The following is a 16854-nucleotide window of genomic DNA, read 5'->3' as shown; positions in this document are numbered from 1 at the left end:
GAGAGAATATATCTCCTCCACACATGCGTTTAGAAATGTTAAGAGTTCTTCAAACTGAAAAAAAAGAGATGTTAATGAGTAAGAGGAAAACATTGAAGAGTATACAATGCATTGGTCAAAGTAACTACACAGACAAATTCAGAATGCTCGGAACACGGTATGTAGGCAATTCATATCTTTATTATGAATATTAAAAACAAAAAGAAGACCTTAATAACTATGTTAACAATAGTAGGAGCAGACAACAGGGAAAGATGCAAAATGGAACAACAAAACTTTAAAATGCTAGGAGATGCTGGGCACAGTGGTACACACCTGTAATCCCAGAGGCTTGGGAGCTGAGACGGGAGGATGGCGGGTTCAAAGCCAATCTCAGCAAAAGCAAGGTGCTAAACAACTCAGTGAGACCCTGTCTCTAAATAAAATGCAAAATGGGAATGGGGATGTGGCTCAGTGGCTGAGTGCTCCTGAGCTCAGTCCTCAGTATAAAAAAAAAAAAAATTAGTAGATGTAAAAACAGTACAAAAATCAGGGCAGAAATAAGGGAAGCACTAACAAATATACAGTAGACAAATGTAGAGTCGGCTCTTCGTAAAGATAATCGGCAAGTCCTTAGCTGGATTAAATAAGAAAAAAGAAGACTTAATACATTAAAATCAGAGATGAAAAGGAAGACATTACAATGAACACTACAGAAATGCAAAGGATCATACAACAAATTCAATGACTTAGAAGAAATGGATAAATTCCTGGACACATACACCCTAGCAAGACTGAATCATGAAAAAACAGGAAAACTTAAATACACCACTAATGAGTAATGAGTTTGAATCAGTAATAAAAAGTCTCCCAGATAACTTCACTGCTTAGTTCTACCAAATACTAAAGAACTAATACCAATTCTTCTTAAATTATTTAAAAAAAAACCTGAAGGAAGATGAAATTCTCCCAAATTCATTCCAAAAGGCCAGAATTGCCCTGATACATAAATGAGATATGAACACAACAATAGAAGAAAAGAAAGCTACAGGCCAATATCCTTGATGAATATAGATATAAAAATTGTCAACAAAATACTAACAAACTGAAGCCAACAACACACTAAATAGATTCCCAATGATCAAGTGGGATTCATTCCAGAGCAAGAACGGTTCAACATATACAAATCAATAAATCTGATACACAACACATTTCAAGTATATTTTCTCATGACAATACAATAAAAACTAGAAACCAATAGGTTTGGAAACTATACAAATGAATGGAAGTTAAACAACTTACACTCTTGAACAAACCAAGAAAGAGATCACGAAGAAAATTAAAAGATTATTGTAACAAAAGGATGGAAATACAACATACACAACAAAGACAAAAAGCATATGGTCATCTCAAGAGATGCAGAACAGGCATTTCAAAAATTCAACATCCCTTCATGATAAAAATGCTGAACCGATTTAGGTATGGAATGTACCTCAACATAATAAAGGCCATATATAATAAGTCAACAGCTAACATCATACCAAATGAAATAAATAAAAGCTTTCTGGATAGAAAAAGATGCCTACATTCACCACTTAGATGAAAGTAGAAGTCGTAGCCATAGCAAGAAAAAGTAATAAAGGTCATCTAAACTGGCAAGAGAAAGTAATAAAGGTCATCCAAACTGAAAAAGACAAAGTCTGTCACTAGATGACATGTTCTCATATGTAGGAAACCCCAAAAACTCCACCAAATATGGTTTTATTGTACTATGTGCAACAACAAATACCTGTATTAATCAAAACTACTACAATAAACAAACTCAGCAAAGTTGCAAGATGAAAATTCTACATATAAAAATTAGTATCACTGCTATATACCTACAACAAATTATCTAAAATAGAAATCAAAAAGGCAATCCCATTTACCAGAGCTACAATGCCTAGGAATAAATTTAATCAAAGAGGTGAAAAATCTCTATAATCCAATCTATAAAACTTTGATGACAGAAATTAAAGAATATACAAAAAATTGAGAAGACATCCTGTGTTCACAGATTTGAAAAATCAGCATTGTAAAATGTCCGTACTATCATAAATGATCTACAGATTCAATGTAATCTCTATCAAAATATCAATGACATTCTTCACAGAATTAGGAAAAGAAAAATCCTAAAACTTGTATGGATCTGCAAAAATTCCAAATAGCCAAAGCCATTTTAAGCAAAAAGAACAAAACAGAAGGCATTATACTGCCTGACTTCAAAAACTACTACAATCATAGTGATCAAGACTGCATAGTACTGGCATCAAAACAGATACAAGCCTCAGAGAGCCTAGAAGTAAACCCATGGGTTTATAGTGAAATGACTTTCTGGAAAGATGCCAAGAACAGGTACTTGGGAAAAGACTAGCAAATTAGTGGTGCTGGGAAAACTGGGTATGCACATAGAGAAGAATGAAACCTAAACACCTATCTCTCACCCACTAGAAAAATCAACTCAAAACAGATTCAATATTTAAGTAAGATCTGAAATTATATGAAAATACTAGAAGAAAACAAAAGGGAAATGCTTCACATAATGAAAGGGGCAAGTATTTCACAAGACCCCAAAAGGACAGGAAAACAAAGGCAAAAACACACAAATGGGATGACACCAAAACAAAGTTTCTGTACAGCAAAAGAAATAATCATCAGAGTGAAGAGAAAACATATACCACAGAAGAAAATATGTGTAAATTACATCTGAGGAGGGGATAATATTCAGCAGAATGTGTAAGAATTCAAACAACTCAATAGCAAAAAAATCAGATAACTAGATTTTTTCAAATTTTTTATTTGCTTTCATTAGTTATATATTTATGCCCTTTGATATATCATACATGGATGGAATATAATTTCTCATTTTTATGAGTGTACATGTTGCAGAATCATATTGGTCATGTAGTCACATATATACATACTGTAATAATGTCTGTTCCATTCTACTATCTTTCCTATCACCACATCCCCTCCCCTCCCCTCCCATCACTTCCCTCTACCTAATATATTTATTTATATACTTACACATTCTTCCCTAGTGCCCCCACCCCCTGCCTTATTGTGAATTAGCATCTGCATATAGAGAAAGCATCCAGTCTTTGGTTTTGTGAGATTGGCTTATTTTGTTTAGCATGATATTCTCCAACTCCAATCATTTACTGGCAAATGCCATAATTTCACTCTTTTTTAAAGCTGAGTAATTTTCCATTGAGTATATATACATTTTCTTTATCCATTCATTTATTAAGGGACACCTAGGTTGGTTCTATAGTCTAGCTATTGTGAATTAAGCTGCTATAAACGTTGATGTGGCTGCGTCAATATAGTATGCTGATTTTAAGATAACCAGATTTAAAAATGGGTAAAGGACCTAAACAGACACTTCTCAAAAGACACAGAAATGGCCAACAGGTTTATGAAAAAGTGCACAAAAACATTAATCATAAGGGAAATGTAAATCAAATCACAATAAAGTATCAACTCATTCCATTAAGAACTGCCGCTATCAAAAAGACAAAGATAATAAGTTCTGGCAAGGATGTGGAGAAAAGGCAACACTACACACTGTTGGTGGGAATGTAGATTAGTACAGCCATTATAAAAAACAGTATGCAGTTCCCTCAAAAAAGAAATTAAAACTAGAACTACCAATGATCTAGCAATACCACTCCTGGATATATCTAAAGGAAAAGAAACTGACATGTCAGAGACATCTGCACTCCCAGGTTTACTACAGCACTATTTACAATAGGCAAGAAATGGAAACAACGTTAAGTATCCATCATATTATGAATGGATAAAGTGGTATATACATACCATGAAATACTATCAGGTCATAAAAAAGGATAGAATACTGTCATTCATAACAACATGGATGAAAACAGAGATCCTTATGCTAATAAACCAGGCACAGAAGACAGTTACCACAAGATCTCACTTATACACAGAATGTAAAAATGTTGATCTCATATAAATTGAGAGAAGAATGCTGGTTACGGGAAATGGTAAGAGTAGAGAAGTGAGAGGGATGGGAAGAGGTTCATCGATTGGTAATGAGTTATAGTCAGACAGGAATAAGAATTTCAACTGTGTTATTGTACAGCAGAGTGACTATATATAACAATAATATACTGTGTATTTCACAAAGCTAGAAGAAAGAATTTTGAATGTTTTCACCATAAAGAAATGATAAATGTTTGAGAAGATGGGCATGTTTAACCTGATTTAAAATATTATACAATGTATAAATATATCAAAACATTACATGGTACCCCATAAACATGCAAAATCTTTATGTTTTATGTATCAGTTTTAAAAATTAATTAAAAAAATGTTAGGAGCTGGGGCTGTAGCTCATTGGTAGAGCACTTGCCTAGTATATGCAAGTGCTGCATTCAATCCCAGCAACACACACACACACACACACACACACACACACAAATGTTACCTGGGCAAATGCAAGATGGAAAGAAAGTATCCTACGCAAAAGAAATACCATATACAAAAGTACAGATATGAGAAAATGGTGATTCAGTTAAAAAAATTATTGAGCACCTATCTTGAAGTAGACACTGTTCTACATGGTGGTGACAGATCTGCTTGGTATTGCTGCTCTCATGTAATTAAGGGATCATTTATGTCTGTCAATCTATATGTGCCTGTATGACTAGAATAGAAGAGTAACTTTGACTGGAGCAAGGTCACTAAGATACTCTTCACAATTATGAAAGAGTTCAGAATCATGAACACTATCTGGCACATACTAACAAGTCTAGATCTCTTTTGATTAAATCAGTATCTACTGGAAAGCCTGGAGCAGGGTTGTTACGGTTTAGATATGAGGTGTCCCTCTATAGCTCATGTCATACAAAAGACAAGAAGGTTTAGATGCTAAATGATTGGGTTATGAGAGCTTAATCTAATCAGTGAATTAATCCACTTGAATGGATTCACTGGGTGTTAACTGTAGGCAGGCAGAGTGTGGCTGGAGGAGGTTGGTCACTGGGTCTGCCTCTGGGATATACATTTTACCCTGGTGAGCTGAGCTTAGTCTCTCTGCTTCCCGATTGCCATGTCCTGAGCTGCTTTTGCCATGATGTTCTGCCTCACCTCAGGCACAGAGTAGTGGAGTTGGATGTCTATGCACTGAGATCTCTGAAATCCTAAGTGCCAAATACATTCCCCCCGTCCCCAAAATTGCTCTTGTCAAGTCTTTGGTCAGAGAAGTGAGAAAGCTGACTAAAACAAACAACCAGCAAACTGCAGAAAAAGACGACAAAACAAGAACTCATCTAGAACAATTCCCATGGATAGTGGCATCATTTTCAACAGGATCATTCAAAAGAAGAAATGATTTCAGGTGAGGACTAAAGTTTTTGAAAATGTTTTATTTTTGAAATACTTATGAAACTACAAGTGTAAAATGATCATTCATAATAAATGCCATTTATTAATGTTCACTATGCGCTAGGAATTGAGCTAAGCAACATATATAATAGACAAATATAGATAGATAATTAGATAGATAGATAGATTCTGTATACATTATTTTGTCCTCAAAAAATCTTCTTAATAATCTTCCCTGCTGTAATTTATACAAATCTGGATAAAATTCAGTTGGTAACATGTGATTGGTGCCATCATCCACTCAATCTTTATTCTCATTTCATTAACCTCACAATAAAGCAGTATGTCCTTTTATTCCATGAAATCAAATCCTGAGGACATCAGATACACCCTTATGGAAGGATATCAGTGCATCAAAGAGGAAACAGAGGTTCAGAGAGGGTAATGATTTTGTTCAAAGTCATACAATAAATCAAGGAATGAAGTTTGAACCCAGACTTATGTCACTATAAGGCCAGGTTTTTAATTGTTTCATTACATTTCACTTGAGACTGGATTGCTATGGAGGTTGTTAATACACAAATAAATATACTCAAAGAAAATAAAGAATAAAATAAAATAGCTAAAGAAGGAGCCCCTGAACTAACTCATATTTAGGGAGTTAACTAAAGAACAGGGATTCACAAATAATTCTGGGAATAGTCAAAGATATAGGAGGATAAAAGAAAGAATAGTAGCTTAAAAGCAGAGGGTATAAAGTAGTGAGCAACAGCACGAGATCTTCAGGGAGATCATATAAAAGGGAAAAAAGAATACACTAAACATAGTAACACAGAAATTATTAATAGTTGACCTCAGCCAGCATTAAGAGGAATGATAGTAGAAGTAAAAGTCTGTTTACAGTGATAATGAATGGTCAGAGTAATAAGACTACTCTTCTAGAACCTGGACTGTGACAGAATTCAAGAACTGAAATCAAAGTCAAGGTTTCTTTTATTTTCTCTGAAATAGAAGATACTGAAACATGCTCAACTGCTAATGATAAAAGGACAATAGATGTAAACATTGAAAATACAACCAGTAATTACTATTTGACTAAGAATTTAAATGTGTTATAAGTAAAAGGAGAAATTATCAAATAATAAGAGAAATTGTTTGAGTTACAGAAGTAGAAGAGAACTATCCATTGCGTGGGAAGAAACATCACATTTTAATTTCATGCAACAGTACTTTCAAGACTGGGTAAGCAGTTTTACAGGTAAACAGAAGTTGAGAGTCCACGGTGCTTTCTGTCAGCAAAACAATGGAGTAACCATTACTTAGAACAGAAAATACCAAATGTTGTTATGTATTTCTGGTGTTTCCTACCACATGAAGAGATCTCCACAAACAATATTTTTGGCCTCTCTCTTCTCATACTCATATACCCCACACCTCCAAGGTAGAATAACCCAATTGGTAAATTTAGGAAAAGAATCTGCACATACTCAGTATGTTTCTTACAGCAAGCTCCTCCATATTTTGCAAGGGCAGGACACATGTAAAGAAGCCTGTGGTTTTTCTAATGTTGCCTATAACTACATTGTGAGCTACTGCATTTAATTCTAGGGCTCAATAGAAGAACAGGACACTGGCTGCCATAATCACACATGATGGGTGATGAAAAACAAAAGAAAACCTTGAATAAACATCTAGTTAATATTCCAAAAAAAATTAACCAAAAGATAAACTAACAAGAGACAAAACACAGTATTTATGGTATGACCAGGAAATAACCAGGACATGCAGAAGAGATAATGAGCAGGACATGGTGGCACACATTTGTAAACCCAGTGACTCAGGAGGCTGAGGCAGGAGGATTGCAAGTTTGAGGTCAGTCTCAGCAATTTAGCAAGGCCCTGAGCAACTCAGCAAGACCTTGTCTCAAAAAAATAAAAAAGTACTGGGGATATAGCTCACTGGTAAAGCACCTCTGGGTTAAGTCCTAAGAACAAAAAAAAGAGAGAGAGAAAATATGTAAAGTAGGAAGACTGAACTTTGTAAACATATCAAATTACCAAAGTTAACTTATAAATTTAACTCACTCCTAAAAATGTAACACCAAGCAAACTTTGGCCACGCTCTGTACAACAGAATATCTAAAAAACTCCAAGCCAAAGTAGTATTACTCTGTTGGCCTTCTATTCTTTTCACCTAATTTGGCTCTGAATAACTTTCAGCTGATTTGTAAATCCATATCCACATCAGAAACTATTTGCCACCAACAAAATATTCTCTTCCAAAGAAAGTAATCCATCACACAATGAAGTACTATAGCAATAAGAGCAATTATACCACCATACAATGATTGGAAGAATCTCAGTAGCACTACAGTTAAGTTAAAGAAGCAAAACAAAAAGTACATACTGTATGATTGCTTTTAAAAGGATGATAACTAGCTAAGTTAATTTCTGCTGTGCCCCTTGAGTTGTGAACTGAAAAGGAAAGAGAGGGACTTTGGTCCTGTTTTCTGATCTAGGTGACATAGGTATGTTCAGTTTGTACAATTCCTCTAAGCCAACATTCACGATATGTGCACTTTTCTGTATGTACGTTATACTTCAGTGAAAAGTTTTATGGGGTTCAATGTACCAGCCCACATTTCTAGGAAGCTGATCACATTTAATGCAAACCCAGCAAAACCACAAGAAGCCCTGGAGGAAACAAGGAGGGCAAGGTCAAAGACCTGAACTTCCGTGATGTCCTTGATTCTTATTAACCTTTCTATTCCTATCCATGCCACTTAACTAATAATTGCTGTCCTTATTACTACACAGGCTCTGCAAGGTATGAGGAGAAGAGGCTCAAACGTCAAAATGAAAAGCACTAAAAAAAAAAAAAAATGCAAAGCCCTACACTGGTAAAGATGAGATTCTGTAAATAGCCACCATCAGACCATGACAGGAGAGACTCTTACATACATTATGTTTGGATTCTTTTAGATGCTAGAATGACTTCTGAAATATCTTAAAATACAGCAATACTATTAGGCTGAACCATATAAAATCATTAATTTACAAGTCTAAAATGAATAATTATTAATAGAAAACTTACAAAACCTATTTACATCCTTGTAAGATTCATTTTTTTTTTTTGGGGGGGGGGGGGTAGCAGGGATTGAACCCAGGGGCACTTAACCACTGAGCCACATCCCCAGTCCTTTTTATTTTGAGACAGAGTCTCGATAACTTGCTCCGGCCATCTCTAAATTGCTGAAGCTGGCTTTGAACCTGTGATCCTCCTGACTCAGCCTCCCACACCACTGGAATTACAGGCATGCACCATCATGCCCAGCAAGAGGTTTGTTTTTTAAAAAATTCTAAACAACTACAATACCTCGGGTTTGGGCAGCTTCCTTTAAAGCAGCTAGAAGGTGAGGTTTCAAGTTATCCAAAATAAATCTTCCTTCAAGACCTGGGAAAAGGGACCTAGAAAATGAAAGGCACACAGCAATTATAATCTTTTAATAATTCTAAAATTAAAAAATATTCCTCCATAGAATTTCAAGCCAGTTAAACCTACCATTTTTGCCTTACATAAAATGATAAGATTAAATTTACATGAAGTATACAGATGAAATCAAATTTCAGTACTTTTGACCAATTATTACCTAGGCTTTGGCTTAAAATATGAGGGTATTGTGTACCATATTGGGTTGTGGCCCAGTGGTAGAGCGCTCGCCTAGCACGTGTGAGGCACTGGGTTCAATCCTCAGCACCACATAAAAATAAATAAATAAATAAAGTCATTATGTACATCTACAATTAAAGAAAAATTCTTAAAAAATAATTCAGACATGTTCTAAACACCATAGGATAAAATCAGTTTTCCTTTCTGAAATGTCAATACATATCCTCAGTTATAAAGAGATACATCAAAACACCTCAATAGAGACTAATCTGACCTAGTTATTATTAGCACTTTATAATCATGGTTCTCAGGGATGCTATTCAAATTTAAGGTAAATAACTACTTGGATAACTTTTTTTTTAAGATGGGGTCTCACTATTGCCCATGTTGGCCTTGAACTCCTGGGCTCAGATAATCCTTCTGCCTCAGCCTCCCAAGGATCTGAGACTACAGATGTATGCTACCATGCCCAGCTTTTAGATAATTTTTTAAATGATAAATAACTGGCACCCTTTTGCATTTTAAAATGTGCAACATATCCTTTAGTATTTTAACAAAATATTTCTTCAAAAAACCTTCCCAACCACAAAATCTACATAGCTAACTGATATGTTTTACAATTAAAGATGCGGGGAGGGGCAGGGAGCCCCCAGAGTAAACAAGCATTTGAGAGGTATGATCTCTACCTTGGATACTCTTCTGAGGTAATATAAATAACATCTTGATCTGACACAGATGAGGAAAAGGGGATGAAATTTCCATTTTGCAAAGGTAGCAGCTCCAGCCCAAGCAGCTCACTGTAGGCTTGGTCAGAAAGCACAAATTCCAGAAGGTGAAGCTTCTCTTCAGCACTGCCCAAATGTGCACACTTCCTCAGCACCTGCCGCACCCATGCAGGTGTCACCTTCCTCATAGGTATGGAGCTGGAGGAGGCAACAGCATTGAGCTGAACTGCAGCAGCCAGATTTGCTGGCACCCTGGCAATCTGCTTCCCTGAGCTCTGGAGGTAGTTGAGCACAGATTCTGTGTATTCCAAACTTTCATCGAGTTCTGAAAAATAGGCTTGTTCCAACTTGATCCAATCATTACTGATTGAGTAAATCACAGCATTTTGGAATAATTCACTAAACAGAGGCCCCAATACCGGTTGCCAATGCACCTTGACTTTGCTGGCCTCAGGCCAAAGCTTGTAGATAACATCCACAGACAAAGGGAAATCGGAGCTCTTTTCCATCTCCAGACGTTTTATTGAATCTAAGATCAAGGTGGCATATGCTTTTGGGACAACATTCACAACAAGAAATTCATTCCACAGGGCTGCTGGATCTCTCCACTGGTCTAGCTCTCTCCATTTTATGCTCCTGCGGTTGTCAGTCAGGCCAAAGAACCCACTGATGTGGACTGGGAGCCCAGTTCTGCTCTCCTCACCAGGAGGTAAAGGAAGAAAACAAAATGCTTTTCCTGAGAAATCAGATATTGCTCCTTTTTCTTCGTCACCTCTGCATGACAAAGACATGGCTATTCCAATGATTGGGACAAATTTCAATTCATCAGCTAAAGAGTCAAGTTTACTACAAATCCCTCGTCCACCCACACTGTTACACACCAGCCAAGATGTCTTCTGTGCATCCTTAGTACTCTCATCTTCTAAAACTATATTTATATGGTATGTTACACAGGTGATACTATTGCTTGGAATCTTTTTACAATAGTTACTTATTGCAGTTTCCAGAATCTTTACAGAATTTGGCCGTTCATGTTTCAGGGCCTTATTTTCACTGGCAGTCACTCTAAACACCAGTTTCTCCGTCCCGTCAGCCTCTCGCACATGTAAAGAGACATCCTGCACACTTTTCAGAAAGAGCAGTACTGTGTCTGCGTCTGCCCTAAAAGATTCAAACAATTCAAGAACTTTCTGCTTGTTATAGAGGTTGCTACTAAGCTGCGAAGGTTGTAAGCGAAGAGGGAAACGGAAAAAAGTTCCTGGAAAATTGCCATTTATAAATGTTTCCTTGGTGCTTCCAAAAATGCCAATAAAAGGTGCAAATTGGTCTGAAAGCTCACTAATTTCCTTGCTGTCATCTTTGAGATTCCAACACTGGCCTGATTCATGGGGGCCAAAAAGTGTTTGATGAGGATCTAACATCCCAATCTGGTCACCACTAAAGATACAAGGAACATCTGTAAATAAAAATTAAAGTCATGATCAACTCTGAAATTTAATGCACTGTGATAATAAGTGGTTATAATAAGATTAAAATTACCATCAAAATCTAGCACCTGAAAAACATGATTCAAAAACTGACTTAATTTGGCATTGAAAAAGTAATAAATGCTTTGAACATTAAAAATGATTTCTCTTTTGATTCAATCTAATCAATAACAAGTGCCAGGCCCAGAAACTGTCCATAATTATTGTGAAAACCTAGACTGTATATTCAAAGTCATTAAACATAGGATATAAAGAACATTTGATATTTATACTCAGCCCCCCCAGCCACACTGAACCCAATTAACAAAGTTACAACCTATGCTCAAAATTTAAAATTCAACTCTATACTCTAAAAAAAAGATGGGAGGAGAACTATAATGCAGGTGGTTCTGCCCACCATGTCACTAACAAGCACAGGCCTCTAGTGAATAAGAAGTGAGCTCCCTCAGGTGAAAGTGCTTCTCACATTGGAAAAGTCTCACCACGCTGAGCCTGTATAGTACTTAGAGACACATATTTTTTCTATAACATGGCCCTGAATTGATAATTGCTTCAACTGATTCTTAATCAAAGACTGAGTGATATTTCAACACTGGTAGAAAAAAAACTAGATGTGTCAGACCTACTGTATTAAAAGAAATTCTATCCATGATGCCCTTTGGTGAAATTCCCAAGGTAATTCTGATATATGTGGTCTCACATGCAGATGTTAGCACCTAAGCTTCATCCAAGAAGTAACACCATGATGTCAACCCTTAATATCTATGTGTGGTTAACTGTCACAATCACAAACTCATAAGCTCTTGGGTAGCAAATGGATGGATTTAACCACCTGGCAACATTACAGTCCAGGACATACTTGTCTGTATACCCATTACACAATGCCAAAAACCCATGACTGAAATCAGGTTAAGGAGATTTCTGATGCTACAAAAGCATTACCTACAGCCTCTCAAATCCTCAGGTTAGAGAATTCTCTCCAGTTAATGTCCCACATAAATGTGCTCATTGTCAACTTAACAAAACCACATTGAGATATAAATGCTGATTTATCAGCCTGGTTCTAACTTCATGGTTCATTCCTGCAGAATAGTCTCCACACTTGTGTGATTCGTATACATACTACATAACACTTCAAAACCACCATATGTTGCCGTCCTGAGGGCTAACTTGTGAATAAGTGAACACATGAATATTATTATTCATATGTAATATACTCCAATATATAATTTAATGTAATTTTCATATACGAGACAGTCAATGTTATTTAATAGATCAATATTAACGTAAGTGCAATAGTTTAGTAAAATTCAGGTATAGTTAGGAAGATCCCACTTTCCATTTGCCCAGGACAATTCCAATTTAGGCCAATTGTCTGAAAATAATAACACCCTCCTTTACTCCTGAACATGTTCCAATTTGAATGATAAAATACATGGTCATCCTACCTATAGTCACAGCCCTACCTGCTCAGTCTCTCCTTCTCCTAAAATCAATTTCAAACAAAACTATAGTAAGAAACAATTCAACAAAGAATTTTTATTGCACAACTACAGTAAGCACTAAAAGCTGTGATTCTGGTAGATCAGACATTACTCTTAGAAATGTCTACACTAAGAGTTTCAAGCATTTCCAATTGTATCTATGTTCCAGAAACCTCAGGTTCTTTCCAGATTCAAAACATGATTTCAAAGTGATCTCTAAAATACTGGTAAATCTAAGAAGAATAGCATGTTTACTCAAGAGAAAAAAAAATACAGAGATATCAGAACCAATTTAAAGACCTTCGTTTTTTTTCAGTTATTCAGTACCAATGAGATATTACACTTTTCTCTTTAACCTTCTGATATGTGCAAACATGTACAAGGAAATCTATATGAATCAGTTTAACTCTTAGAGATTTCTAGCATAACAAATTTTCATAATGACAATTTTCATACTTAAAAAGCTACAATTTAAATCACACAATATAACAATATATTACACTGATTCCATAGAATCATAATAACTTTAACTCTTAACATGACATAATGAAGTACAATTTGGGTACAATTAACTATGATGATTTTAGAAAATTTGGAACACTGATATTCATTAACATACTTCTTGCTACTGACAGAAGAATGTGGGAAAGATGTCTTTAAAAGAGTATCATTTCTAAAATTAACCAAATAAATTATACAATGTAGTCTAAAATATCTTCCATTATCAAGACTTAAAAGTCAAATACTACACCTGTTATGTGGTAGACCGAATTAAACCCAATTCCAAATCTTCCAACCTTCAATGGATCATCCTTTTTCCTGCTTCTTGCTATTTCTTGAATGCCATGCCAGTCCTCTGGAGTGAAAACCGCATTGTTGTACACATAGAGAGCTGACCCTGGGTGTTAAAATGCAAGAAAGTAGTACACTTTTTTTTTTTTTTTTGAAGAGAAAATGGAGAGAAGTGAATGCAGTGACAGAATTCAGAATTCATTATAATTTCAATTATTTTCACAATAAAAACAATTAAAAACAATGTAATGGTAAAAATTAGCAGCTGAATAAATCAAGAATTTATTGCTGACCAAAAAAACCTTATTAATGTATTATTCAATAAAATGAAAAATAATTCTTCACTATTAATAATCATGTTATAAATTCTGGAGTTTTGCCTTTTTTTAGTTTTGCTTTTTGTTTTCTACATAAGGTATTACTTATAAAATTTAAAAAGTCATTAGTGTGACAAATGTTTAAATACATGATCCAGAATTATATCCAAAGTAGCTTCTTTTTTATTTATTTATTATTATTTTTAAATAAATGACAGTAGAATGCATTCTAATTCTTGTTACACGTATACAACACAATCTTTCATATCTCTGATTGTATATAAAGTATGTTGACACCAATTTGTATCTTCATACATGTACCCAAAGTAGCTTCTTTAAAAAGTTATTTTTATAATTCTGCACCAATATTTTTGGGACTCTATTTTGAGAAGCTCTAACATTCTTTTAAATATTCAACTGTATTAATTCATTATACTTTAAACATGCTTTCTCTTAAAAATAGTTACTTAATAACACATACACAATAATGTGTGCCAGGTGTGATGGCAAATGCCTGTAATCCCAGTAGCTCAGGAGGTGAGGCAGGAGGATAGCAAGTTCGAAACCAGATTTAGTAATTTAGCAAGGCTAAGCAACTTAACCAGACCCTGTCTCTAAATAAAATAAAACAAAAAACAAAAAAAGGGCTGGGGATGTGGCTCAGTGGTACAAAAAAAAAAAAAAAAAAGCTATGCTATGTGTATCTATACACTATGAAAATGAACTTAGGCAATTCTCAGCACCCTCAAATGGTTCTCCTCATGCTCCTTTAAATTTAAGCCCAGATATGAAGATGACAGCCTGTTTTGTTTTACAAAAAAATGGTCACTTCTGTTTTCAAAATAATCAGGATAATAATAAATTAAGGCTGCAAAGGTTGTTTTGGAAAGGACAAGTGAGAGGATTCTGGACTTAAGTAAGTCTGGATGTCACCAGCCTGACCATTAGCAACCACAGTCAGAAGGCTCAATTTCCTCATCTGGGCAACAAAGACAAGAATAGTAGCTACCCACAAAGAAGCGTTGAAGATCTAATGATACAAATAAGAGACTGAGCACAGCACCCAGGAGAGAGAACATATCTAAAAGTGTCAGTGTTAATATAATCAGTATCAGCATATGATACCATTAGTCTTTAATATAATGCTAGCAGTCTTTACATAGTATGATAAAATAAAATAAAATATATAATTTTACACAGTATCATAGGAATAGTAACAAACACATATTGTTATTGCACAACAGTTAACCTGAGTTGATTTAAAATGGAATCTAACAAAGCAGTGCCTGGTTCTGCCTGCTCCATGTCCATTAAAAATAGCTATGAAGACACAGAATAAAGGACCACAAAAACTCAACACTGAACACCAGGCCCGAGTGATCTTCTTACCAAAAACTACAAAGAACTCATGTAACTGTAAGGCCTGTGGACGGTAATTAAGAAATTTAGCAGGGGACACACCCTGAATGAAACATTACCAGGAATGCAACAGACCACCAGCCCAAAGGAAGACCCACCATCCCTTCCACTAACAGGAAAGCCGGCAGCCAACTCTTTACTGCTTGACTGCCTATTTAAAACATTCATTAAATTACAAAGCAACAGGACATTTTTTTGGAAAATTCAAATAAAGTGCTTGTTGAAAAATAATTTCCCCCTCACATCTCTTTTCGGAGGCTTTTGTACGTATTCAAATTGCTATTATAGGTCCTAAAAGAAGGAACACAGTGAAAACCACCCCATAAGCAGAGCTTCCCTAGGCCTTGGGAACCGGAGCTTCCTTACACCCTGTCTGTTCACAGTTAGAACCAAAGACAAACATGACCCTACAGCAGCACAGGGAACTGGTCAAAGTGGGCCAGATACATCCCTTCTCAAGTCTGTGCATCCAGCAAGAAAAGCCTTGTCAATTCTCAGTGTCTTTAATTCAAGGGTTAATTCTGATCATACTCATCCTGGAATTAGGAGAGACCACATATTTTTCCCTTGCTCCAGTCAACTTGGGAGTCTCACTGGATCTCTCTCTGTTTCCATCACTGAGATCAATTTAACACCCACCACCTATTAAATCAGCACCTGATTAAAAGGGGGTGCTCTTAGTACCAAAAATGAGATATTTATGAGAAAAGCACCCCAAAAGAAGAAAATGTGCATTTCAGAAGAAAAAAATTAGCAGAGGCCTGCAACCTACCTTCTTTACCTAGGGAATACTCAAGAAATTGATGGCCTAGCTAAGTCTCCTTATAAACATGCTGATGACAGATCTCTGGGGAAACTCGCAGTATTTACTAGGAGGAGAGTCCTTAGCTATTGGATAGCTTCAAAAAGGTAGTTTATTGTAAAAACATCTGGAATTTATACATTTATGAAAGATAATCCACTTGAAAATGTCATAGTTTTGTGATTATCAGAGAAAAATATGAGTGTGTTTTATGACTGGAATAGCTCCTATGTTAAGTTATGATCCACATGTACAACTCAGGGACCATTTCTGTTAAACCAAGGCCAGTGTGTGTCCTAACAGCATCAAAGAACCTGAAGATAGGTAAGAGGAGTCCCAGACTTTTCCGTGTTCCCTTCACCTGTGTGTCTTAACTCTTATCTTTGAAAGACTCATTAAGTGCAATGCTGGGTAAGATCTCTTACTCTGGTGCATCTGATTTACCATCTTAGCCTTCTATTAACTCATTATATAAAAAGAAATAAAAACAAGCTATACAGAAGAGTTCTCATATAAATTCTAAATAACACTACATGGAGGAAAAAAAAAACAGAAATAAATTGTGATCCAAGAAGATTGCTCATGTCTAAAGGCAAGAGAAAGTCATTCCCAAATATGCAAGAGCACAGAGAATCTTCAATAAATCTTTTTAAAATACAGATAAAGATCACTGTCACCTATTTTTATATGTCACCTTTTTCTGGGGAGGAGCATGCCAGGGATTGAACTCAACGGCATTCCACCACTGAGCCACATCCCCAGGCCTAATTTGTATTTTATTTACAGACAGGC

At 35.6% G+C, this 16854-nt stretch overlaps 1 protein-coding gene across 5 annotated transcripts in view; it reads right to left on the bottom strand.

Annotated features, from left to right (window-relative positions):
- Sacs (sacsin molecular chaperone) overlaps positions 1-16854 on the bottom strand; it is a 150767-nt gene that overhangs the window by 78057 nt on the left and 55856 nt on the right. For all 5 annotated transcript variants that reach the window (XM_048801279.1, XM_048801282.1, XM_048801283.1 and 2 more), the window contains 3 exons: positions 13484-13630; positions 9723-11217; positions 8743-8834 (listed from right to left, as the gene is read on the bottom strand). In XM_048801279.1, the coding sequence (XP_048657236.1) occupies positions 8743-8834; positions 9723-11217; positions 13484-13630 (1734 nt within the window). The remainder of the gene's footprint in view (positions 1-8742; positions 8835-9722; positions 11218-13483; positions 13631-16854) is intronic.

Source organism: Marmota marmota, unplaced genomic scaffold (genome assembly GCF_001458135.2).
Source record: "Marmota marmota marmota unplaced genomic scaffold, marMar, whole genome shotgun sequence".
Lineage (NCBI taxonomy): Eukaryota > Metazoa > Chordata > Mammalia > Rodentia > Sciuridae > Marmota > Marmota marmota.
The sequence above is the reverse complement of the archived record's forward strand: the minus strand, read 5'-3'. Positions and strand labels throughout refer to the sequence as shown.